Source organism: Lampris incognitus, chromosome 14 (genome assembly GCF_029633865.1).
Source record: "Lampris incognitus isolate fLamInc1 chromosome 14, fLamInc1.hap2, whole genome shotgun sequence".
NCBI lineage: Eukaryota > Metazoa > Chordata > Actinopteri > Lampriformes > Lampridae > Lampris > Lampris incognitus.
Window position 1 is genome coordinate 29,608,629 of NC_079224.1, and position 26,932 is coordinate 29,635,560.

General features: G+C 44.3%; 1 protein-coding gene across 1 annotated transcript in view; it reads right to left on the bottom strand.

Annotated features, from left to right (window-relative positions):
* The window catches only part of LOC130124398 (solute carrier organic anion transporter family member 5A1-like), a 50,028-nt gene that overhangs the window by 20,972 nt on the left and 2,124 nt on the right, over positions 1-26,932 (bottom strand). The window contains exon 2 of the mRNA XM_056293854.1: positions 1,081-1,213. Coding sequence (XP_056149829.1) covers positions 1,081-1,213 — 133 coding nt within the window. The remainder of the gene's footprint in view (positions 1-1,080; positions 1,214-26,932) is intronic.

Sequence of the window (26,932 nt, forward strand, 5' to 3'; positions counted from 1 at the left end):
GTGCAACAATGCTAGCTCATCCCTGCCTGTTAGCCCGAGTTATTAGCAAGTCATTTATCTGATATAAAGCGATACAGCGAGTGAGTGACTGGTTGTACTTTTCATATCTCAGTAGATGCACAGTTCTGTACTCACACACATACATTGCTATCCCAGCATGGAGAGACGCAATTCGCTTACAACATTGCAAATGCTGATGCTACTGCATCAACAGCATTGTGTGACATACAGTATGACCTCATCAAATATTCTTGTCTAGATAAAAATTTTAAAACTCGAGCGGCATTTACTGCCATTGGCTGACACAGATGCTTAAACGGTGTCAGCAGACGGGAAACAGCTTCAAGGGATAAGATAAACTTATGCTGAATCCCTGCAGTACAGCACAGCTCTGATATACAGAGACATTGCCTATTTGTGATGGTAGGTTTTTCCTTTTCTGAACTCTGTACAGAGATACCATCCACCCTTCCCTCCATAACTTGCTTGCAAAATTAGATGAGTACATGATCTTTTCATTGATAATATCTGATACTGTTAATCTTTTTTCCTCCCTTAGTTTCTAGAGCCTATTTCTTGCAACAGCTAGGGATGAATATCAAGTAGTCTGGGGTTTTAAGAATCAAAGTTTCATATCCTGTTGACACACAACAGCCTAACAAAGTCATTAAAATACAAGTTTGTCTTTCAAACCTCATAACAATCTTTTCAGGTTCTGTTGCTGCACCGTGGAAAAGAAAATAATTTTTGTTCAAACAATGCCCCCCAACACGGAAATCAAATACAGACAAAATTACGGACCCTTTTAAGAGCACACACATTTAACATACACTGACTGTACAAATGTGCACTGATGAATGCTAATACTGTGAGACACAGCGCATATTTGTACATATTATCAGTTATTCATGACTTGTGTAAAAGTATGCATTTATTCTCCACACACACACACACACACACACACACACACACACACACACACACACACACACACACACACACACACACACACACACACACACACACACACACACACACACAGTATAACCAGACAAAATTAGGTTGGTTTGTTGGTCTCACCAGTTTCCAACAAAGCGTGGATCGCTCTGGTCGATGTTCACCACAGTCTTGGGGTCAACGTAAAAACCAATGAGGACCCCACCCAACAAGTACCCAGCTGCTGGTCCCAGGGCTCCCATCACATACATTATAGCTGGGAATGAAGAGGGAGAACAGGGTGAGGAGGAGAGGGGAAAAGAAGAAGTGAGACAGGAAGAATATCAATTCCCTCCCCCCAGATTTCATACATTCATTTATCATCTTGGGGAGAACATGCAAACTCCAAAAAAACAGGGCTGGAATCACTCTTAGGACCCTTTGCTGTGAGACAACACTGCTAAACCATTATGCTGTGCTTGGATTTACACTACTTTAAAAAAAAATTTAGTTCTCCAGGAATTAAGATTTGATAACACACACACACACACACACACACACACACACACACACACACACACACACACACACACACACACACACACACACACACACACACACACACACACACACACACACACACACACACACTCCCCCAATATTACCTCTATTCACAGCAGCAAAATAACTTCTCATACAGCTGACACTTTGTTTTACCTACCAACTAGATTTTTAAGACAGTCTAGCAGGTCCTGCAAATGTACTTGAAGATGTTTTTCCTTACCTAATGGTCTACTGAGGAATACATAAAACGTGTTCCCTGTACTTGCCTTTTCAAAGGCATCTTGCCGCTTCTAGTGGGGCCTTGTTTGCTGCGCAATGTACGAGACTGCAATGTGCAAGCATAAGTCATCTTGCTATGCATAACGCTGTTGCATTCACCAAATTGTGCTGGGAAAGTGCATGGACGTAATAACACTGTATTCACCACAGTACAATTTCTGCCACTGGGAATTTTACTAATTTTACAGACTGCTAGTCCCACAGCTCCCAAGGAATTACTTCCTAAACACATTTCTTTTCCCAGCAGAACCATCAAGGTACCCCAACACTGTCACATAACAGCTTTAGCTCCCTTCTGTCCAAGTTTTACAAGAAAACACTTGGTCTAATTTTCCCCAAATGGGCATCCAGGTAGCATAACGGTCTATTCCATTGCCTACCAACACGGGGATTGCCGGTTTGAATCCTCATGTTACCTCCGGCTTGGTCGGGCGTCCCTACTGACACAATTGGCCATGTCAGCAGGTGGGAAGCTGAATGTGGGTATGTGTCCTTGTCCTGCACTAGCGCCTCCTCTGGTCGGTCAAGCGCCTGTTCAGGTTGGGAGGGGGAACTGGGGGGAAGGGCATGAGCCTCCCACGCGCTACGTCCCCCTGGCAAAACTCCTCACTGTCAGGTGAAAAGAAGCGGCTGGCGACTCTACATGTATTGGAGGGGGCATGTGGTAGTCTGCAGCCTTCCCTGGATCGGCAGAGGGGGTGGAGCAGCAACCGGGACAGCTCGGAAGAGTAGGGTAATTGGCCAAGTACAATTGGGGAGAAAAAGGGAGGGGAATCCCTTTTTTTTTTAATTTTCCCCAAATAATTCATCCTGTTTGAGTCGTTCTGATCACATTTCTGTTACATGAAGAGTTGACACAAACGACATGGCCCTACATGACTACAATAAGGATTAAAGAAACAGACGCCTCACGGACGCTTAAAGAAACATTCCACCAAACAGTACCAGTCAAAAAAATACATATGATTGTATCAAAATTTGATTCAGCAGTGTGGCTTTAACTGTTGAATGATAATGTAATTACCCTAATTAAATAACACTTGCATAAATCTGTAACCCTTACCTAAAAGCTTCAAATTAAGCTAATCTAGCATTAGCGGTAGAGTACGAGAGGTCATAAATGGGTCATGTGTGCGGATCATCTGACCATGCCATTAAAGCAGCCAGTTTGAAGCTTGGGAATGAGATTTCTCCACTGAGAGGGGATTAACATTTTAAATTCCCCGGCTGATGTTAGCCCAGTGGCGTGACTTGACAAGGCAAGGCACCAGCCGGCACTGCACCGTAACTAATGTTACCTAATGAGGGTTCTGCAGCCGCCGCGGGAAGTCACATGGACCTTGGTCAAAGTCAACATTTGTTCAAAATCAACGTCTATTATCAGGGCTCATCGATTGACTGTGTTTAATCATAAGCCGTCATGTTAACACATTTGTTAATCATCTTGGCAAACCGAAAACTAGAAACGGGAATAACTGGATTTGATTTCATTTAGAAGTCAGCACAGTTTTTATGTTAATACAGGTCCTTTATTAACACTAGGCTCTGTATTAAAACTAGGTTCAAGTCCGAAAGGACATAGGTGTCAACAGGCAGTACACAAAGGCAATGCATAGGGTGCATAGAAGGGATTTTTCTTTTCTTTTTTTTTAATACCATCAGGTGTGGAGGTGTTCGATGGGAAGAAAATGTGTTCAATGGGAAGAAAAATATACCATGCCATACAGATCTTGAAATGTATAATAACAATTGCAGGATATGACGCTGTATGTGTCATACTCTCTACCACACATTGCCAAGAAAAGGCAATGAAATCAATAAATGCCTATGACAGGATGTGTCAGGGACAATGTCTTCACACCAGAAACCATATACGTATATATATATATATTGTAGCGAATTAGGGGGACAACGCAACCACAGGAACTGCCGCGGCCGGGAAGCAAACCTGTATCGCCCGCACCGCAGGAGACATCGCTAACCGCTAGACTAAAGGGTCAATCCCGCGAGCCAGCGGCCAGCGTGTCTTCTTATCCATGCACGTTACACTACCCCCCTCCTTCGGGAAGCGGGTCCCCGCGCTTAAGCATATCAGCTCCTTCACGCCACCTACGCTTCCGATGGCCTTAAAGTCGCCCCATCCCACTTCTGACACCAATGTAGCGAATTCGGGGGACAACGCAATCACAGGAACTGCCGCGGCCGGGAAGCGAACCTATATCGCCCGCACCGCAGGAGACATCGCTAACCGCTAGACTAAAGGGTCAGACCCGCGAGCCAGCAGCCAGCGTGTCTTCTTATCCATGCACGTTACAATATATATATATATATATATATATATATATATATATATATATATATACACACACACATGCCTTCACCCGAAACAAGTAAAACACAATTTAATACAAAGACAGTAATGATTCACTATCTCCATATTCAAATGTGAGGCTGCACCCTAGATAACGACGCTATTTGGTGCTGTATAGTGTTCCTTGGAAAGATTTTCTGTTGTTCGGTGGCACAGCGTAGCTGAGATGGCCGCAGAAGAATCCTATTGCTTTTTGCTAGAATTGCTGCCGAGTTGACAAACACATCTGCCGGTTGCCGGAACCACTGCCGAATTGACTGAGCGGAGCCGCCATGGTTTACCCTTTCCGGGTACTGACAGCTAGGTAGACTGTGCCTGGGGATTTGAATACAGTTACTTTCTCCTAGCCTTTGCCTAAAGAGGCATCAACCCACAAGGCAGCAGGTGGATTTGAAATCAGAGTTCCCTTCTCCTATCCCAATGTGTTGGCTGGACTTGGCACCATGGGAAGTACCATACAGACACGCAGGAGCACCAGATCTATCAGTAGGGACGTCGTCCTTAGCCAAAGGGCCCTTGCTGAGGTAAGGTGCTACCCCTCTACAGCCTGCAGTTGCAGTTTAGCATCTTACCCAGGACATAAGCGTCTTACCCAGGACACCAGAAACCAGAACAATGGAAACCATACATGTAACACTTAGTTTACAAAACATGGTGTAAAGTCCCAATCCATATTTAGCCATCTGGCAGACAAGGTGTTTAAATCTGTGTATCCAGATGGCTTGCTCTCTGCAACAACCTCCTCTCACCATCGTCACCTCTCCTTCGAGTCATGGCATGTTCAATGCCAAAGTATCTCTGGGGAAGAGACAAGAAGCATCGAGCAACCAGGCTCCCCAGGTACTTGGTCTTGATGTTGCCCCTGTGCTCAGCTATTCTAGTCTCTGATGCTCTGGAGGTCTTACCCACATGAAATACTTAATATGGGTATCATAGAGCATATTTCTAGTAGAGCATGTGATTAAACCTGTAATTTTCAGCTCTTGGCCAATCCAGGGGAGATTTTTTTTTTTTTCCCTTTTTTTCTCCCAATTTAGTGGCCAATTGATCCCTATTTTAATTCAAACACCCACCCTCGTATTGCATGCGTTCGCCAACTGCATCTCTCCGGCCGGCAGTCTCGAAGGAAAGCGCCTCCCCACTTTCGTGACAAGGCGAATCCAAGCCGAACCACTGTTTTTCCGACACACACAGAGACGCATTCACATGACGAACACAAGCCGACTCCGCCCCCCTCCCAAAGACAGCGTTGCCAATGATTGCTGCTTCATCGAGTCCGGCCATAGTCGGATCTGACGAGACCGGGGCGCGAACCCCAGTCCCCAGTGGGCAACTGCATCGACACCAAGCCGACGCTTAGACCGCTACGCCACCGCGGACCCTCAGGGGAGATTTAAAGTGCTCTGTTCTGCAGGGATGTGACGTTGGGTACATTACAGTACAGCAGTACATCACATACATTGTTTACTGTGGAAACAGCTACAATTCCCATCTGGAACATGATTTGACCACGATCTGCTGCATGTTCAAACGTCAACTAAAACCTACCTTGGCAAGAGCCTTTGAAGACCTTTGACTATTTTGTTAGTTTTTTTCTCAGACAGGGGTACTGGAGGATGCAATGCACCCTATTGTCTGAGAATTAGGTTGCAGCAGTCTCAAGCCAACTTAATCTCTTTGTGGAAAAATCTATGTCCATTTGATCACAATATGTATAAATAGAGTGTGGGGGTCACCCCACAGCAACTGCACCTGAACTCTGACCTCCATATGGAGGCAAAAAAAGAAAAGAAAAAAAATTACGATAAGGGCATAGATGCTTTTTTTTATTGCTTCTTTTATTTTATTGCTTTCTTTCGTGTGTATATCAAGGTTTATCTCTTTTTTTATTGAACCTTTCTGTTCTGTAGAACACATTGGGACAAATTAGTGAGTTTTTTTCTTCGCAAACTTTGTTTCTCAAACTTTTCCTCAAATAGTGTCATATGCATAGAAGTCTATAGTGATTGACAGCGTTTCCTAAGTGAAGGTCTCGTTCAGAGCGACGTTAAATGAATTGTCGGGGGGCGTCCGGGTAGTGTAGCGGTCTATTCCGTTGCCTACCAACACGGAGATGTTACCACCGGCTTGGTCGGGGGTCCCATTGCCGTGTCTGTGGGTGGGAAGCTGGATGTGGGTAAGTGTCCTGGTCGCTGCACTAGCACCTCCTCTGGTCGGTCGGGGCGCCTGTTCAGTGGGGGAGGGGACTTGGGGGAATGGCGTGATCCTTCCATGCACTACATCCCCCCTGGGGAAACTCCTCACTGTCAGGTGAAAAGAAGCGGCTGGTGACTCCACATGTATCGGAGGAGACATGTGGCAGTCCGCAGCCCTCCCCAGATCGGCAGAGGGGGTGGAGCAGCGACTGGGATGGCTCAAGAGTGGGGTAATTGGCCAGATACAATTGGGGAGAAAAAGGGGCCCCCCCAAAAAAAAAGAGTTTTCAGGAATTCTGTATCAGAAGGCTCAGGGGTATTCAAACTGAACACAGAGCTTTTGATTGACACCTTTCAGCAACCTGAGACATTTTGGGTACCAGATAATCTCTCTACAATTAGGCACCTTTCAACAGCCAAAGGCCAAAGGAGAACCAGAATTCCATTTAAACAGAAAAACCCTACCTTGCATGCATATTCATATGGAGTAATAGTTACACAACTGATGTTTGCAGATGACATTGTGATCTGTAGCAAGAGTAGGGTGCAGGTTGAGGAGAGGCTGGAGAGGTGGAGGTATGCACTGGACAGAAGAGGAATGAAAGTCAGTAGGAGGAAGACAGAACACCTATGCGTGAATGAGAGGGAGGACGGTGGAATGGTAAGGACGCAAGGTGTAGAGGTGACGAAGGTGTATGAGTGTAAATACTTGGGGTCACCTGTCCAAAGTAACGGAGAGTGCAGAAGAGAGGGGAAGAAGAGAGTGCAGGTAGGGTGGAGTGGGTGGAGAAGAGTGTCAGGAATGATTTGCGACAGAAGGGTACCAGCAAGAGTTAAAGGGAAGGTTTACAAGATGGTTGTGAGACCAGCTATGTTATATGGTTTGGAAACAGTGGCACTGACAAAAAGACAGGAGGTGGAGCTGGAGGTGGCGGAGTGAAGATGCTAAGATTTTCTTTGGGTGTGATGAAGAAGGACAGGATTACATTAGAGAGACCGCTCAGGTTGGACGGTTTGGAGACAAAGCAAGAGAGGCGAGATTGAGATGGTTTGGACATGTGTGGAGGAGAAATGCTGGGTATATTGGGAGAAGGATGCTGAATATGGAGCTGCCAGGGAGGAGGAAAAGGGGAAGGCCAAAGAGGAGGTTTGTGGATGTGGTGAGGGAGGACATGCAGGTGGCTGGTGTTACAGAGGAAGATGCAGAGGACAGGAAGAAATGGAAACGGATGATCCGCTGTGGCGACCCCTAACAGAAGCAGCCAAAAGTAGTAGTTTTAGTAGTAGTAGCAGTTATACTGTGGGAGTGCAGGAATGAGGAGACGGAGGGATCGAGTCGAGTCAATTCCTTTTACTCGCCACACAAAACGACACTGATACAGCACAATCTCTCGTGGCAACCAGCTAACCGCTATAGGCTGCTGCAAACATGGCGCCTCCTGGAAAACCTAAGCAATGCCCAGAGCCCTAGAAAGAGAGAGTTGCATCAATGAGGGTTCATGTAGCCGCCTAATAGTTCCAAACGAAGCTTGGCGGGTCATTTAAATGAACTGCTTAGCCGCGATTTCTGGTAACTACTAACCAATATTTTCAGATTTTTACATTTATATATAGATATATTCCAACGTGACACATATTCTATGCGCATGTGTAGGAACTATCCGGGCTCCCATCACGTGGTTCATGTAGCCACCGAATAGTTCCAAACAAAGCTTGACATGTCATTTAAATGAACAGCTTAGCCGCGATTTCTGGTAACTACTAACCAATATTTTCAGATTTTTACATTTATAGATATATTCCAATGTGACACATATTCTATGCGCACTGTTTGGAACTACCAGGGGCTCCCATGTTCCGCCATTGCTTTGGCCCATTGACGTCTACGGAGTTGACGTAACTCTCTCTTTCTAGGGCTCTGGCAGTGCCTATGTCAGCACTCTGAATGTCCGTCTTAAAGGAGCAGCAGCCCCTGGTGAATCTACCCTCATTTGTGTATCGCCACAATACAACTGTTATGTTACTTTTCACAAATTCGATGTTGTGTCTAAGTGTCACTGCAAGCCATGCATCAAGTGAAACTGCTGGTAATTGAAAACTTAAAGCCACAATCCTGCAAACGAGTGTCTTTTGTGATGCTTTCTACCACTGGCATATTAAAGACTATAGCTATTATGCAAATGTCAAAACTATGAATGCTTTTTGCTCCATAGGTGTCTGGGAGTTAAACAAAATCTTCGGCGATCTTTAGGATTGTCCCAAAAAAAAAAGAAAAAGAAAAAAAAAGATTCTGAATCTCTAAAAGAAAAGAAAAAAAACAGGGAGCAGATAAGACCAGCAGCAGAGTCACAGTTCTCAGACCCAACAGTATGACAGTATGGGCCAAGTCTCTTGACAACAGCACATGTTCGGTGTGAACTCCCCTCTAGGCCATTACATCAGTTTGGCAGGACGGCCAGAGCCTCGTGTCAGGAGGAAGCTGAGCACCGAGTTACTGAATACATATATCTGTGTGTGTGTCTGTGTGTGTGTGTGTGTGTGTGTGTGTGTGTGTGTGTGTGTGTGTGTGTGTGTGTGTGTGTGTGTGTGTGTGTGTGTGTGTGTTATACATGTGAGCGGTGCCTGTTTTTGTGCAGTTGTGTCTGTTTTTCCTGGGGGGGTACGTGCTTATGTTCTGTGCGTGTGTGTGTGTGTGTGTGTGTGTGTGTGTGTGTGTGTGTGTGTGTCTCAGTGTGAGAGAGTTGGCAGGGGCAGGATGATAAGGCCTAGGGATGGATTGAGTGCTTGGGCTGGTGAAGGGGCCCCAGTGCATTGTGGATAATCTCTTATCTATGGAGAGGGAAAGGAAAACCCTTGGCTAGCATACCGGCCATTACGCAACACTACTCGAACCAGCAGCAGGGGGATAAAAGACCAAGGCTCATAGAAAAAGACGGTCAGGCACCATCAGAGAGAGAAAACCCCAACTCTGACCCTGCAAAGGAAATGAGGCTGAAGATGAGTTTTTATTCCTGCAACACTGTCTTAAACATCTCCACGTTGGGATACTGTGAGACATTCTTTGTCTTTTTCTACAAACACTGGGTTCATTTCCATCTGTTTTTGCGTCAAGCTACCCGCCAGTTCAAATTCCTTGTATGTGAAAAGTACCTGGCTGTTAATATAACTTGGAGTTCATTGTCATTTTTCATAGTTTTCGACATAATTCAGGACGTATATAAAGCCCTGGCAGATCAATAAACAATTAATTCTGTATTCAAACAGTAAAGCTATAAAGTACGACTGATATTCCAGAGAATTTTTGCAAATTTAGATTTTGCAAATTTCACAACATAACAATTATAGCAGAGATGAATATTGATCTGTGGAACAGAAAACTGCTGAACACTAAACCCTTCACATCCTGTTTTTTTTTTCTCTCCAAGATTTGGGGTTTGGGTTTGATCTTTTATTTTGATGCAGGCTTTCTCCCCCCATGAAGTAGATCTGTTAAGACTGCATGCATGAACAAACCTATTTTCACTGTGTTTAGTGTATATTAATGCTTCAAAGACCGCCAAAGCATTCATGGAAAACAGATATACATTAGTCAGGTTGAAGTAATTCTGATTCTTATTCTGAGAAAGAGAAAGAAGGAGGGAGAGAGACAGAGGGACAGAGAGAGACAGAGGGAGAGCGAGAGAGGCAGAAAGAGAGAGAAAGACAGGAAGAGAGAGAAAGCGACAGACAGAGAGAGAGAGAGAGGAAGAGACAGAGAGAAAGACAGGAAGAGAGACAGAGAGAGAGAGAGAGACAGGAAGAAAGAGAGACAGAGAGACAGACAGAGAGAGAGCGAGACAGAGAGAAAGACAGAGACAGAAAGAGACAGACAGTGTGGTAGCACCATCACTTTTTTGCACTTCCACATTGAACACTAATGTTCAACGGCGGTCTCGCTGTATCTCCGAAAAAGTCTAGAAACTTTATTCGAACGTTAAAATGTTTTAGTTGTTGTCATTGATCTACTCATGATGAGCTATAAGAGCCTCACATTTAGTAATGTTTTCTAAGTGATGCAAGTGTTTCAATTAAGACCTACCTAGTATGTGTCTGAATAAAGTCAGATTTGGAAAAAAAATAAAGATAAAGACTGAAAAGAAGATCTGACTGTGTTACATATCTTGAATCACAAACCTTAGAGATTGAACTGGATAATCAATGTTTTTACAGCTGATGTGTCTAAAAGTCAACCTCTAATGTGTTTTTGTACGTGGCAAAAACGCAGGCTGTGATGCTATCATCTGCAGACCAGACTGGTGTTATACAATTTTACGACTCCCCGCAGAATCTGACTCCCATCTGTGTGAAAGGGTTACAGTTAGGGTTAGCCTAACCTAACCTAGCCTCACACCAAGGAGAGTCAGATTCTCCGGGGAGTCGTAAAATTCCCTAACACCGGCAGAAGAAAGAGAGGGGTGTATGGGAGTGTTGAGGCTGCAGCGTTTGTGCTGATGGAGGAAAAGCCTTTTGATATCAAAGCAAACAGGGTTTTCTAGCTCATCTCTCTTCTCTCTCACTGTGCTCCAATTCACGTTTACATTTAATATCAGGCTTTTGTTTCTTTTTCACTTCTAAGGTCTACATCCATAAAGTCCCTCTCTATTTCAGAACCTCACCCTCCTTAGACTATGATCTTCAAAAGGTTTGGTATCCCTCCCTGGAAACCTAAAGGGAAATTTCACCAATGGTTTTGTGCATGTGCAATCAGTACTGATGTGTAATGTAGGCCACTGAAGCAATAAAGTCCTCACTGTGTACTATATTGATGGAGAAATCGGCGTTCTGCTCCCACAGCGCCTAAACCTACCAGAATACACTGCATGTAAGCTTCTTTATCATCATCCATAGAATCCTCTGCGCTAGTGTTGTAAGACATCATTTCAACCATCAGAAATATAGTTTACAATGCTACAATTTCATTTAGCAGATGCTTTTATCCAAAGCGATTTACATCTGAGAGTTAATATAACACAAGCAAGGATCTAGTCAGGGGACAACCACACAACTAAGTGGCAAAAAACAAGGTTCAAGTCCGATAGGACATACTAGGTGTCGACAGGCAGTGCACAAAGGCAATGCATACTGCAATGCATAGGCAAATTGCAAAGGCAGTTTAGCCGAGAAAACGAACGTGTTTTTTGAACAGTGTGTTCAGAGTAGATTAGAAAATTATTAGCAGTATCAGGCCCTGCTAAGCTGTAGTGGGTGTAAAAAAACTTGGTTTCACTGAGATACAGAAACAATCGGAAACAACTGCAGGTGTTTTTCATGTGGCGATAAGGTTGAAAATTGGTGGATTTTCCCTTTAAATACATTTCAAACCCAGGGTGAATAAAGAATTGGAAACATTTAAAATGTTCCCTTTTATATTGCTAATTGTCACCCCCACAGGAATATCTTCTTCTTTTTTTTTACATCAGTCATCAGGGCATTATGGCGCTGACCTTTGACCTAACACCTCCTGTAATAATATCTTAATTTGCTGTTGCACTTCAGTTTGTTTTGGATAGGAACATCAGCTAAATGCTCAAAATGTAAATCGTAAAAGTGCCAGTGAATTGTACTGAACTACTCTTGTGTTGCAAAGGTAAACTAAACAGATTTATGTGTGCTAAACTAATTTCCACTAAACTGTTGGTGTGGCACTACAAAGGAGCTTGAGTTGAAGCCAATACTTTTCCAAGAACCTGTTCAGATCTCCCTCGGCATACTTCCTATTGTAAAGCCACACAGACATTTTAGGCAAAGCTAAAAACGCTATTAGTGTTTCTCCCTCATCTTTCAATGACAGATTCCTATTTAGATTATTGGCAAACAAAACCTAAACACAAGCGACATTCAGTTCAAGTCAGCTAAATGCTACAGCTATAATTTCAGACTTTTAGCTATGGTACCAACAGTACAATGTCGAACAATACTGCATACAGTTCATCTTATTCACCCTTCTATGTTCCCCTCACTTCTTCACTATTTAGTTTTAAACTCCCAACTGTTACTGAAATATCTGATCTTACCCGCAAATCCAAATCATCTACCTGTCAGCTAGACCCTCTTCTTACTCATTTAGTAAAAGCCGGTCTACCCTCTCTAGCCTCTTTAACAACTGATATCATACATTCCTCCCTTACCTCTGGTTTTGTTCCCTCATCTCTCAAAACAGCTGCAATAATGCCAATACTCAAGAAACCTGGTGCAGACCCCAACAATTTGAATAATTTTTGCCCAATCTCAAATTTACCATTTCTTTCTATAACACTTGAAAGAACATTCGCATCTCAGGTACATGCTCACTTGATGCACAACAATCTGTTTTCGCTCCATGCACAGACGGAGACAGCCTTGGTGAAAATCACTAATGATTTGTTGATGGCAGCTGACTCTGGGCTCTTAACCATACTTGTCCTTCTTGATCTGAGTGCAGCCTTTGATACCATCTCACATAACATCCTCCTAGAGATTAGCTTCCATTGGAATACCTGGCACCCCCGCCCCCTTTGACTGGTTTAGATAATATCTCTCTGGCCACACTCAGTTTGTCCAACTTAAAAATTTGAGATCACAGCCCTTTCCTGTTACTACCGGTGTTCCCCAGGGCTCTGAATGCCAAATTTCCTGAAAATGTGGCCAAGAGGTAATAGGTAAATAATAAATAGGAGGGGTCCCAATACAATTTCACTGCTATGCGGATGACACTCAGCTTTATCTGTCCACCAAGCCTACCGCCACTCTTCCACCCACTTCCCTTTCTTGACTGCTTACTAGAAATGAAATCCTGGTTTTCATACCACTTCCTCAAACTTAGTAGTGATAAAACCGATGTCTTCTTTTCTACCTGAACTAAATCAACTTTGGCTAAACCTGATAGTTTTCTCTCTAACTATTGACAATTCTATAGCTTCTCCATTGCCTCAGGTTGAGGGTCTGGGTGTCATCTTGGACAGCACATTATCTTTTGACGCTCACATCAACAATGTTACTCAGTCTGCATACTTCCACCCATGCAATACTAATCATCTTCACCCGTCACTTACACCTAACAGCACAGCCACACTCATTCACACCCTGGTTACATCCCAATTGACTACTGCAATTCTATCCTCTTTGGTCTTCCCCTCAAGTGTCTTCATAAACTTCAGTTGGTCCTGAATTCAGCTACCTGTATCATTACCAGAACTCCTTCTATAGATTATATCACTCCTGTTCTTCAGCAACTCCACTGGCTCCCTGTTAAATATTGTATCGACCTCAAGATCCTGCTTCTCACCTTTAAGGCCCTTATTAACCTAGCTCCTTCATATCTTTCTGAACTCCTTCATATCCACACGCCCTCCCGCACTCTCAGATCCTCTTCTGCTCTCCAACTCACTACACCATTGGCCCGCTTGACTACCATGGGGTCTAGAGCCTTCAGTCATTCTGCCCCCTGCCTATGGAACTCTCTCCCACAAGACATTCGCAACACTGACTCTCTTTCAACTTTCAAATTCCATCTCAAAACGTACCTTTTCAAACTGGCATGTTCAATCTGATCCACGCTTCATTGAGTTTTGTGCAGATGATGATTTTATAATTATCTGTTGTCAGAGGTGGACACTCTGGCTTCAGAAAGTAAAGGTCCTACCATATGTTTGTTCCAGCCATTCACTAAACAAGGTGTTTTCACTCTACTTGGCTGAAGAGTTGTGCTAATTAAATTCAGCTGGTGTAGTGCATGGGTGGAACAAATACGTGGCATGACTTTTACTTTCTGAAGCCGGGTTGTCCATCTCTGTCTGTTGTATTAACTTTTTATTGTCTACCCTGCTTTGTTTTGATTTTATGCTGTCTGATACAGTGCTGCTTGTATTTTTAACTGTGTTCTGTAAGGTGTCCTTGCGTGCTCTGAAAGGCACCCAAAAATAAAATGTATTATTATTATTATTACTACAACAAATGTCTTTATCACAGCTTTGGGGGGGAAAGTTAAATTTTTTGAAATACATGGCATGCTGTGCACCGCATTGCTCTGTGCATGATTCTGGACAGCAAAAAAATGGTCTCCATTGGGTTCAATGGCTGAGGCATGCGAACTCATTCTTGCATCATAATGTGAAGCTTGAGATCAAAGAAAGTTGAATCAGTTCATTTGGACACAACGTTTATTGAGAGAAAGGTTTCATCAATCATCTAAGTGACCTCTTCAGTCTAACCAGACTGCAGGTATCACCACCCTTATAAACAATACAGCTGCATAACAACTAAAATAACAGTTTCATATGCAAATGGGCATTACTTGATCGTTGGTTTCGGTCCTTATGCAACTGTATTGTTTATAAGGGTCGGGACACCTGCAGTCAGTTTAGACTGAAGAGGTCACTTACTAGATGAGTGATGAAACGTTTCTCTCAATAAACGTTGTGTCCAGATGGACTGATTCAACTTTCTTTGATTTTCTTACCTGGATTATTGAGCATGTATAAAGATGTGACGCTTGAGAGTTTACAATGAAAGGAAATCTATGGCACTGGCCTACAGAGCAGACTGAGGAGGGAAGAGCTGAAACCTTAGCACAGGTAGACAGAAGAACTAAATCCTTCTCTCTTACCCAGCAAAAGGAATTGACCTCCAGTCACTATCCAGGTGACACAATTTACCCCCAAAACCACATCTCTGTGACTCTTCCGTCCTATTGCTGGCAGGGATGTTTCTCAGCAGGGAACACTGCATGGAGTCTGTCCTGTGCCCAGATGCTCTACTAAAAAAAAATGGCTCAATGGGGGCAAACCGATCACAACTCAAATGCCCCCTTTCCACAACATGGTACCGGCTCAATTCGACTCGACTCACTTTTTTTTTCGTTTTCCATTACTGGAAAGTACCGGCATTTTGGTAACGGTTACCACTTGCCTGGTACCACCTTTGTCGAGGTTCCAAAAAAACTGGAGTGGGTACCAACATTAATGCAGACCTCTGACTGGTCAATCACCCGGCATGTTTAAACACTGAAGCAGTCGAAGCGGCGTTATCTTAAAAGTATATTTTGAAATTGAAAAAAATGGAGACGCTAGGCATTGCTATGATGACCAGCTACACTGAGGGGGTACTGTTACGGTAATGGAAAATGACACAGAATCGAGTCGAGTCGAGTCGGTACCATGTAGTGGAAAAGGGGCAAAACAGTAACACAGACAGAGAAAGGGCGACCTCTTTTCCCTAGTGCATCATGACTGTCTTCCAATTGAAGGGCTGAGGGGGGTGGGAGGATGGGGGTATGGGGGAGGGTCCTCTTAGTCCTGACCTACTTCATGCATCTCATGTTCGTGTGTAACTGGATGATTACGAAGCAATAACCGTCTTTCATGACATGCATTGGCGATGGTATATGTGTCAAAGCTGCAATCCTGAAGATTATTGTCTTTAGTTTAGTTTACAGACACCTGTGTTGATGCTGGGGGCTCCTAATGGCATGTGTGTCTGGCTACTCCAAAACCCAGAGATCTATTCAAAATGCAAAGCAATGAGTTGCCATGGCAACTGCAGTGCTGTTTGTGTCAGCATGCTCCCCACCGCCGTACAAAATAACATAATTCAACCTACATTTTGGCTATAGATGTTGTATTTGTTGACAGAGTTGTCCTATTAACTGGGACCGCCATACCTGCTCACGTTGGTTCTTATTCAAACTTGCTTTAACTTCCCTGTAAAGTCCCACCAGGCAGTAACCATTAAAATGAGCAAATACAAAAGCATTTATGATTTGCATACTTATGAATTAGCTAATTTCTTGAATATGTCAACGATAGAAATTATCAAAAAGGACATTTGTTTGCATCTAACTTTTCAGGATTGTAGCTTTAAATATGTGCACTCTTGTCTTAATGCATGCTTAATAATCTAGGTAAGAAAATTAAAGAAAGTTAAATCAGTTCATCTGGACACAACGTTTACTGAGAGAGGAATGTTTCATCACTCATCTAAGTGACCTCTTCAGTCTCCACTGACTGCGGGTATCCCCACCTTTATAAACAATACAGTGGCTGTCTGTGAATGTTCTCATTTATCCAGGTCATGGTTGTCCAAAGGAGTTGAATCCTCATTGCTGTACAATGCAATGAGGATTGCACTGACCTATACATAGGAGAAACCAAACAACCACTACACAAACGGATGGCCCAACACAGAAAGCCAAACTCCTCAGGACAAGACTCAGCAGTCTATCTACACCTAAAGGAGAAGACACACTCCTTCGAGGACAGCAACGTACACATTTTGGACAGAGAAGATAGATAGTTTGAAAGAGGGGTGAAGGAAGCCATCTATGCGAAACTGGAAAAACCATCCCTCAACAGAGGAGGAGGTCTGCGACACCACCTATCTCCCACTTACAATGCCGTCCTTTCATCTCTACCCAGGAGACTCAAGAAGCCTAGCCTCCAAGAACAACAGTCGCTCACTAACGGCTCCAACGACTCTCATAACCACTGAACAATGAAGTCGAAACTAACACCCCCAACGACCGTCGCTGCTAAACAAATGCAAATCAATAGCTTCGATGGCGACGGGCCTGGCCATAACATCGGTACACAAAAGAGCCACTCTTATCTATGTCTCTGTTAGCAACAGGCGTTGGTAAACATCGGGACACAAAGAGCCATGGACATCTATAGCTCTGACAACAACCCCAAGAGGATAAATTCTGAGTCTCATCACCAGCCAGTCAGACTAGCTTGGTGTAGTCAGAATAGCACGAACTGAGGAAGCCTCTTGGATGAGAAGGCGAAATGTCTTCACGAATATATACCAAGTCCAGTTGCACTTGATTCAACTCCTTTGGATAATACAGTGGCTGAATGACCAAAAATGATCGGTTTCATATGCAAATTGCCATGAGCATTAACTAGAGTATTCACAGAGGATCTGGGAATGGTTGCAATCACAGTATTGTAAGATGGTGACAGATGTACTCTCAGACACCCCCCCCCCCAGTTCAGGGATAGTGATTCCCTCTTCACATAGATGCCCTCTTTGACTCCCCATTGAAAACAGCATTCCTCCCTATCAAGGATGTGTACATCCTCATCCTTGAAAGAGTGGCCACTGGCCTGTAGATGGGTGTAGAGTGTGGAGTCCTGGCCTAACATTTTAGCTCTTCCGTGTTGTGCCATCCTCTTGGCCAGCATCTGTTTCATTTCCCCGATGTACAAGTCATGGCAATCCTCCTGGCACTTAAACAGCATACACCACATTGCTCTGTTTGTGCTAGGGGACCCGATCCTTGGGGTGGACCAATTTCTGGTGTTTGAAAGCAACTGAGATGTGGTGTTTGGAAAATACGCATCTCAACTCTTCCGACACTCCCGCCACATACAGAATCACCACTGGTTTACGCTTAGGTAGCGGTTGCCCTTCTCCTCTCTTCCATCAGCTGCTGCACTGTCTGGGCGTCTTCCTGGCTTTGACAAACACCCAGTTAGGATAACCACACTTAACCAGGGCCTGTTTAATGTGGGATTTCTCCCCTTCCCTGGTTACTGTGTCAATGGGGACGTTGTCAACTCGGTAGTACAGCGCCCTGATGACTCCTAGTTTGTGCTCCAGTGGATGATGAGAGTCAAACCTTAAGTACTGATCAGTATGTGTTGGTTTATGGTAAATATTAACAACCAAATGTCCCCCATCACCAATTGCAATTTCACAGTCTAAGAAGGCTAACCTGTCATTTTTCACATCCTCTCTAGTGAACTAGATGTGGCTGTCCACAGAGTTAATGTGGTCCATGAAATGTGCACTCATATGTGTTCTGCTCTTTCCACTTGTGTCATATGTGTGATGCTGCGGTTCCTGTACGAAGTGCATAAGTACATCCTGTGAAACTTGACAAAACTAATTCCTATAGATTTGCAATGCAGTTCTGCCGCTGATGCCATGTGCTGCACAATTTCCAAGCGTTGTACTGACAATACAATGCTGTCTAAATGAAATCTTTACCAAACAGACTTATGGCAGAGCTGTCAATATAGGCCAATTTGAGAGAATCTGACCAACGCAATGATCTGATTGTCCTTTAATGACAGCTTGTTGCGGTTACATGATGCATTTTTAATATGCCATATGTTACACAGTGCATTGTTCCAGCAATCAAAAATTCCATAAAAAATGATTGGCCAGCTTTGTTGGTTGCTATGCCAACTGGAGGGGTAAGTAGGAAGGGTTTTGGCCATCTTACATTGTTTTCCCCACATATGTACACCAAAAACTTGACAGTACATCCATCCATTATCCAAACCGCTTGTCCTGCTCAGGCTCACAGGGATGCTGGAGCCTATCCCAGCAGTCATTGGGTGGCAGGCAGGGAGACACCCTGGACAGGACGCCAGTCCATCACAGGGCCGACACATACACATACATTCACACCTAGGGACAATTTAGTACAGCCGATTCTCCTGACCTACATGTCTTTGGACTGTGGGAGGAAACCGGAGTACCTGAAGGAAAGCCACCGCAGACACGGGGAGAACATGCAAACTCCACACAGAGGACGATCCGGGACGACCCCCAAGGTTGTACTACCCCGGGGCTTGAATCCAGGACCTTCTTGCTGTGAGGTGACTGTGCTAACCACTGCGCCACCGTGCCGCCTCTTGACACCACGTGTGTGCTGGTAAACAGACACATAAAAGCTGTTACAGCATTGATGATGCTCCTTAGCGTTACTGCAGGATATCTGATACTGGTGACGTACTATATCACCATTGTGCCTGTTATCACAGCAAAGAACGTCCTGTGTGCCATTATCGCTCCACTAACAAATGTTCCTTCTCTCCCCGAGCCTCTCTGACACTGATTACATGAGTCTGGACCTGCCAGGCCGGCGACACGCGCGCTCATAAAGGAGATTGATGCCCAAAGTACGTCAGCGAGAGAGAGAGATCCCACTAGGCATAATACTATTGCTCAAAAACCACATATTTGAAAATAGAAAAAAAAACGACTTTTATCAGCAAGAAAAAAATAAAAAAGCTCACCTTCCATTTTGGCTATGTCACCACAGGGGTGTTAAAACAGGATTTATGTGAGTCTGAGAGGATTGTGAAATTCACTCAACACATTAATGGGGGGAAACAACCAATTCACATGAGAAAATAAACGAAATTGGTGTTGCGAGGTTTTCTCAGACTGCAGCCATCCGGCGGATGTTTATTAGAGATGTAAATCTTTTCAAAGAATATCAAAGTGCAGTTGGAGTTTGTTTTTTTTTTTCGTGACAGCAACAATGATATATTAGGTGATGAGTCATGCGACCTCACAGCGGGAAAGAGATAAGCAGGCAGACAGAGAGACAGACAAACGGACAGAAATGGACGCAGATAGGCAAGGACAGACAGACAATGTGAAAAAGACTTACAGAGACGGAGAGAAAGACAGGCAGACAAACAGCAACAGAGACAGAGAGACAGACAGACAGAGACAGACAGAGAATATAGGCCAGTTCAGGCCACGCTAGGACACGAGGGGAAGGGGAGAAGGGGAGGGGAGGGGGAACACAATGAATGGTTATGGGACGATGGAGTTGCCATGGCAACCTGCTGATGCAGCACTGTCTCCTCACAACCACAAACCAAGCCATTGGCCACCTGAAATTACCCCCCCCCCCCAAATTCCCATCCCTAGCTGTGGGCTCCAGGGTCCAGGCTGGTTCTATATATGTGTGGGCAAGGCTCCTACATATCTCCCAGTCAAAAACAGTGTGTTTCTTCCAAATTGCATTTTTTGGACTTTTTTTTTTTTATCTTGGGTGGTTGTTTAGTATGATGTAATGTTGATGGTGCCCAGCTGATACGATAATGAAGTGAACCATATCAGTCTACAGCCAAAAATGAATCTTAGCAACAAACACCACGCAATCAATAGGTGAAGGACACCGCTGTAGAAAACCTTTCTGCCCAACATGTGTCAGCATGCCACAATCTGAGGCATGGTGAAGCAACACACGCGCACACGTACACACACACTCACTCACAAAAATGTTGTTTCATGCCAATAAAGCAACCTTGAATTAGAATTTAGAATTTGACTGATCTACAGTAGAGTGTGTACATCAAGTGTGGATTTCCTCATAGCATTAAGTCCTTTCTGCAGAGTCCAAGCCTTAAGCTCCCGATTCCCTCTGTAACCTCCATCCTCTGTCACCTTCATCTCAGAGCTCCTGACTGAGGTGGATTTTAACAGGCAAAATCAATACAGGATGAGAGTATGGAAATGAAATAAAGCCGTAATTGCAATGTTGGCTCGATATCTGGATTTACTTGTTTAGTGCGTTTCGTGCAAGGAAACAACTTGTCTTGACTTTTTGTTCGATCACTGCATAGCTTGGAGTTGTCCTGCATTTAGAAACGTTATGTTTGTGTGACACAGGGACAAGAGGGGTGATAAAATGTCATTATCTACCAGAGACAGACACTCAATCTAAAAAAAAACCAAAAAAAAAAACCAGTCTGGGCGTCTGGGTAGTGTAGCAGTCTATTCCGTTGCCTACCAACATGGAGATCGCTGGTTCGAATCTCCGTGTTACCTTCGGTTTGGTCGGACATTCCTACAGATACAATTGGCTGTGTCTGCGGGTGGGAAGCCGGATGCTGGTATGTATCCTGGTCGCTGCACTAGCACCTCCTCTGGTCGGTCGGGGCGCCTGTTCTGGGGGGAAGGGGAACTGGGGGGAATAGCGTGATCCTCCCACACGCTACCTCCCCCTGGTGAAACTCCTCACTGTCAAGTGAAAAGAAGCGGCTTGCGACTCCACATGTATTGGAGGAGGCATGTGGTAGTCCCGGATCAGCAGAGGGGGTGCAGCAGAGATCGGGACGACTCAGAGAGCGGGGTGATTGGCCAGGTACAATTGGGGAGAAAAATCCCCCAAAAAACAGTCTGGTTGTTTACCTTTGCATCGCTTCTTGATTATCAATGGAGCATCGTAATTAAATCACACAGCATTCATAAAAATGCAACAGCTTTTATGAATACCTAAGGATAGCATTTTTTGATTTAATGCAAAGAAATGCTCCCAAAAACTAGCTTAAGAGGGATACTTGAGCCCAAAAAAAGGCAAAAGATTAATATCCTCATACATAAGAGAGGGTGTGACTGTTGGAAGACAATAACAAAAAGACAGAGGGACCAGACATATACATCAACACAGTTTAGTGTTTTTTTGGGCCTGCCATTATACTTTAGTATGGCTCTGTCTGCACTTTTATGTGGGTTAGACAGTGGGATTATCTCTGTTGGAACAAATACTGAAAATGAGAAACAAGAAAAGAAGCAGATATGGCCATGTGTTAAACACAGCTGAGGAACCGCTATAAGATGGGAGAACCAACAACATTAAACTGGATGGGACCCTACCCTACAGCCTTATTTTGTGTTGAACCACTACAAAATCTGAGGCTGAAAGACGGGGGGGTGAAGCAATTCTTGAAATTGCAACCACAGGTTGTTTTAGCTTCTTACCACTGCCCCTGGCCATTTTATATCTGAGAAGCAGCTCTGCAATGATGGTAATGGCCCGAAGCTAATTTTCATATCCGGAAGGAACTATGTATCTCAAAATAACTGAAGAACAGCGTTTTATGTCAAATGCAACAGCGTTTTCTGTCAAATTTTATGTCTGGCACATTGGCCATGTACTTAGCGCTGTCGCCCGACAGCAAGAAGGTCCTAGGTTCGAACCCCGGGGTTGTCCAACCTCGGGAGTCATCCCAGGTCAATCTCTGTGCGGAGTTTGCATGTTCTCCCCGTGTCTGCGGTGGGTTTTCTCTGGGTGCTTCGCTTTCCTCCCACCATCAAAAAGACATGCATGTTAGGGCTAGCACTCCTGTCTGTGCCCCTGACCGAGGCATGGCAAGATGAACTGGAGTTGGTCCCCAGGTGCTGCACAGCGGCTGCCCACTGCTCATAGCTATACAGCTAGGATGGGTTAAACGCAGAGAAAGAATTTCCCCCTACGGGGATCAATAAAGTATGTCAAATTTGCAAGTCACGGCTAAACTACCTGTGAATGGCTGGTGGTCAGTGGTCACTTCCTGCAATACAATATGCACTTGTGAAACTGTGCACTGTTTGCATTGATAGCATTAAACAGTAAGCTTTATCAAGAAAAAGTACATGGGTCCTAACTCCAAATCTCCAGGAAGAAGAAGAAGCCTTGGTCAGGTCACATGCAAACGATGCCATATACTGAGCACAACCAAACGATACACAATTCTGTGGCATCTAATCACGTGCATGTCTATGTTAGTGTATAAAACATGTTCAACTGGCTTCAGTGCCAGCTAAACAGAAGCCTTTTTATTGGGCTTACAAAGCAATACTGTGCTGAATTATTCTAACAGACGTCTGTTTCGCCTTTGGGCACCATCACATATTCAGGTTATACAACAGAACACAGAGCCTAAATAACTCAGAATGTTTATCTTGCACCATAAGTGTGTCTTGGGTGTCCTAGCACTGGTTAAAAAAAAAGAAGGTAGGTTACGTCCATTGTGGTTGACATGGTGGGATGGTCGTTCCCTCTTCACATAGATAGCCTCTTTGACTTCCTTGTTCAAACCAGCATTCCTTCCTATCAAGTCCTTGATAGGAAGGAACACTGGTTTGAACAGGGATACCTACAGGGGATACCTGCAGTCAGTTGAGACTGAAGAGGTCACTTAGATGAGTGATGAAAAGTTTCTCTGAAAAAAACGTTGTGTCCACTATGTTAAAGCGTCATGAACCTAATTGCCTCTGACCTGGTTTCAAAAGGGGCATTTTTACCCCACGTTGGTGACCTAAACAAACAGAACTACTTAATACTTCTGGATACCACCACATTGTGCTATGCCTGTGTGGCCCAGCGAGGTCAAGCATGGCCCTGACATAGTACATCTACAGATTGCTCCACAGAAGTATAGCATGGTCCTGATACTGCACCATGTCCATAGTAGAGCCATCAAGGGTGCAGCACAGAACAAAACTATGTAGGTGCTATCAACCTCTTCATCTCACATTAAAGTTGGGTTTCTTTTCAACTGGTGACTCTTTAAAAAGGACAAACCACTGGAAAATGAAGTGTGCCTTTGTCTCAGGGTGAGGTCGAACCCCTTGCTTTAATTATCCAAAGACAATGCAGATGGAGCCAGTGCAGAATATGTAGAGTTGTGCACTGCTGGGCCGACTGTAACACCAGCAAAGGGTGTGGCAACCAGACTTAAAAACCCCTGGAATTTAAAGCCGGGAGCGCTCGCTGCTCAGGAAGGGGGGCCTTTCAACTTAATTACTAGTGTAGGAATACCGACAGCAGGCTCTGATCTTTGATCAGACAGGAATTAAGAGACAAATGGTACTGATTGATTTTAGTTCACGTTTAATGTGGCCTTGTGCCAGCGAAATCTCCCGGCACACACACAAGTACACACCACACACATGCATGCATGCACGCACAAATGCATGCACGCACGTACACGTGTCCACACACATGCACATAATTTATACAACCTTAATAAATCTAGGTTTTAAAAGTGTGAGTGACTGGGAAGATAAGGTACGGCTAACATGAACTCAGTGCTCGCCTTTGTGCAAGGCCATCCTGCTGAATCTACAGTTTGCATGCAGATTGACTGAAGGCAACATCTGTCTCTCCTTATCTTGCTCCCTCACAGTGATAGAACAGCCTAAGTGGGTTAAGTAGCCTAAGAAGCCTCTATCAGTACCTGGGGAGTTTCCCTCGGCCGGATGACCCCATGGAACAATGACAGACACATATGCAAGGCTATATGAGCTACAATACTGCCAAAGGTTTCCCTCGATGATTTCATATACATATAGCCCTGTGATGGCCCGTCGGGCTGTCCAGGGTGTCTCCCCACCTGCTGCCCAATGACTGCTGGGATAGGCTCCAGCATCCCTGCGACCCTGAGAGCAGGATAAGTGGTTCAGATAATGGATGGAGATTACATATATATGTATATATATAGGCAGTAGATGGTATGTCCTTTCCTCGAGTAGTTTTATTGACCGCTGATGATTGCTTATAGTATGAAACAGGCTTGCACTGTCTCACAGAGAATTTACTTGACTTAACTGGATTTTATATATATATATATACACACACACACACAATACACACACAAACGTATGTCTTATCTCTATGGGGATCATAGCGTTTTCTAATCTAAGCAAGAAATGTGCATGTATATGATACAAAAAACAAAATAATCCAATAATTATGCAATAAGTGATTTCAATCCATAATTTTGCAGATTTTATGCTTTCTCTCATATATGACACTGCACAGCCAACTGCAAAACAGTCCTGTATAGTACTTTTTTAACCGTGACCAAAATAATGTGCTCAAGCAGCTGCAGCAGTGTAGCTAGCTACCTTTAAACAAGTTTTAATTATTAACTTGCACCGTCTTTTATTGATTTAAAAAGGGACTTTTCGGTCACTGGGACCTTCTTGTGACAAGTCTGGAAATTCAGCACTTGGCTGCCGTAGGCATGTTTCTGTGTGTATGAGCAGCGGCTGAATGCTACTGAACCTCTGCCTGAGGCTGTGACGTTTACCAGGTTACCACTTTAGACGGTGACTATTACTAATCAGTGGTCTTATCTTTTCTTTTCTTTTTGCCCCCCCCCTTTTTCTCCCCAATTGTATCCGGCCAATTACCCCACTCTCCAAGCCGTCCTGGTTGCTGCTCAACCCCCTCTGCTGATCCAGGGAGGGCTGCAGACTACCACATGCCTCCTCTGATACATGTGGAGTCACCAGCTGCTTCTTTTCACCTGACAGTGAGGAGTTTCGCCAGGGGGACGTAGTGCGTGGGAGGCTGACACTATTCCTCCCAGTCCCCCCCCCCAAACAGGCGCCCCGACCGACCAGAGGAGGCGCTAGTGCAGCGACCACGACACCCACATCCCACCGACAATTGTGTCGGTACGGACGCCTGACCAAACTGGAGGTAACACGGGGATTCGAACCAGTGATCCCCATGTTGGTAGGCAACGGAATAGACCGCCACGCTACCTGAACACCCGGTCTGATCTTTTCTTTAAAAGAAAAAAAAAATTTAAGACATTTCTGAAAAAGGTCCCAGAAACCTTTGTACTTTTTTTTTACCCATAGAAGATGTTTTGGTATTGGAGGGCATGTGGCACCCTGCTAACCAGCTCACAGAAAATAAGACGGATGGCTGTTTGTCTGCAAAAGAGTCTAGGAGAGGTGACCAACTGACAAACCACAACCAATATTAACCGGTGTTTCCAAAAAAAAAAACCCTTGGTGACAGACAGATAGCAGCAACTTCCATGTTTATGGGTGGGCAGAGTGAATTATCAGTTTTTTTTTTTTGTAATATCCACATTTTCTGTCATGAGTACTGTTGATTTCTGACTGCAGTGTCTGTGGCTGAATGAGCGGAGCACCGCAGTACATCCTCAAGCCAACTTGTGGAAGTAACTGACCGTGTCCCTATTAGAGTGACTGAGGAAGCTGTCAGTGGTCATTAGGACATCCATCTGCCGTTATGCCTCTCTCCCACCAAACACTGCAGCAGACCAATGAGGCGGGAAACAAACATCTTCATTCACTGGCTACAAAGGCAATTGGCACTGCAGTCATTTAGTTTTTAAACATTTTTTTTCAAAAACGATGATTGCCAAATAGTGATGGTCACCGACCAAAGTGGTAACCTGGTACACCCAACAGCCACGGCCAAAGGTTCAACAGTGTTTAAGCCAAGTTTTGGAAATAATCTCCCTCTATATTTTGTTGAAATTTTTAAATGCTCAAATTAAAAGCGTCTCCACATTTCATATATTGCAAATTTCTGTAACAGCTGCGACTTCATAGCATGTCATTTACTATCATACACACAGAAATAAGCAAATGGTAGTACGGTGCAGAATTTCCACACTAAATCATCCTCATAATTACTAATGTGCTCATCAACTTATGACTGAAATTTGGCAAAATATTTTCACACTTCTCCATACTTTCCACTAGTTTTATTTAGGTAACCCTGTGCTACTAACTTACTATGCCACTGATCCAAGTCTTTGTGTTGTAAGACCTCCGGTTCTGCTAAAGATTTGCTTGCATGTAGATGTTACATATGCAAATTTTCCAACATCACATTTTTGGGGGTTTTTCCACTCCATACATAGCTTTTTTATTGGATTTCCCCCCCTTTTTCTCCCCAATTGTACTTGGCCAATTAACTATTTTCCACCCCTTCTGCTGAGCCAGGGAGGGCTGCAGACTACCACATGCCTCCTCCGATACATGTGAAGTCGCCAGCTGCTTCTTCTCACCTGGCAGTGAGGAGTTTCGCCAGGGGAACATAGCACGTGGGAGGATCACGCTATTCCCCCTCACTCCCGAACAGGCGCTCCAACCGGCGCTAGTGCAGTGACCAGGACACATACCCACTTCCAGCTTCCCACCCGCAGAGACAGCCAATTGTGTCTGTAGGGACACCCGACCAAGCCGGAGGTAACACGGGGATTCGAACTGGTGATCTCCGTGTTAGTAG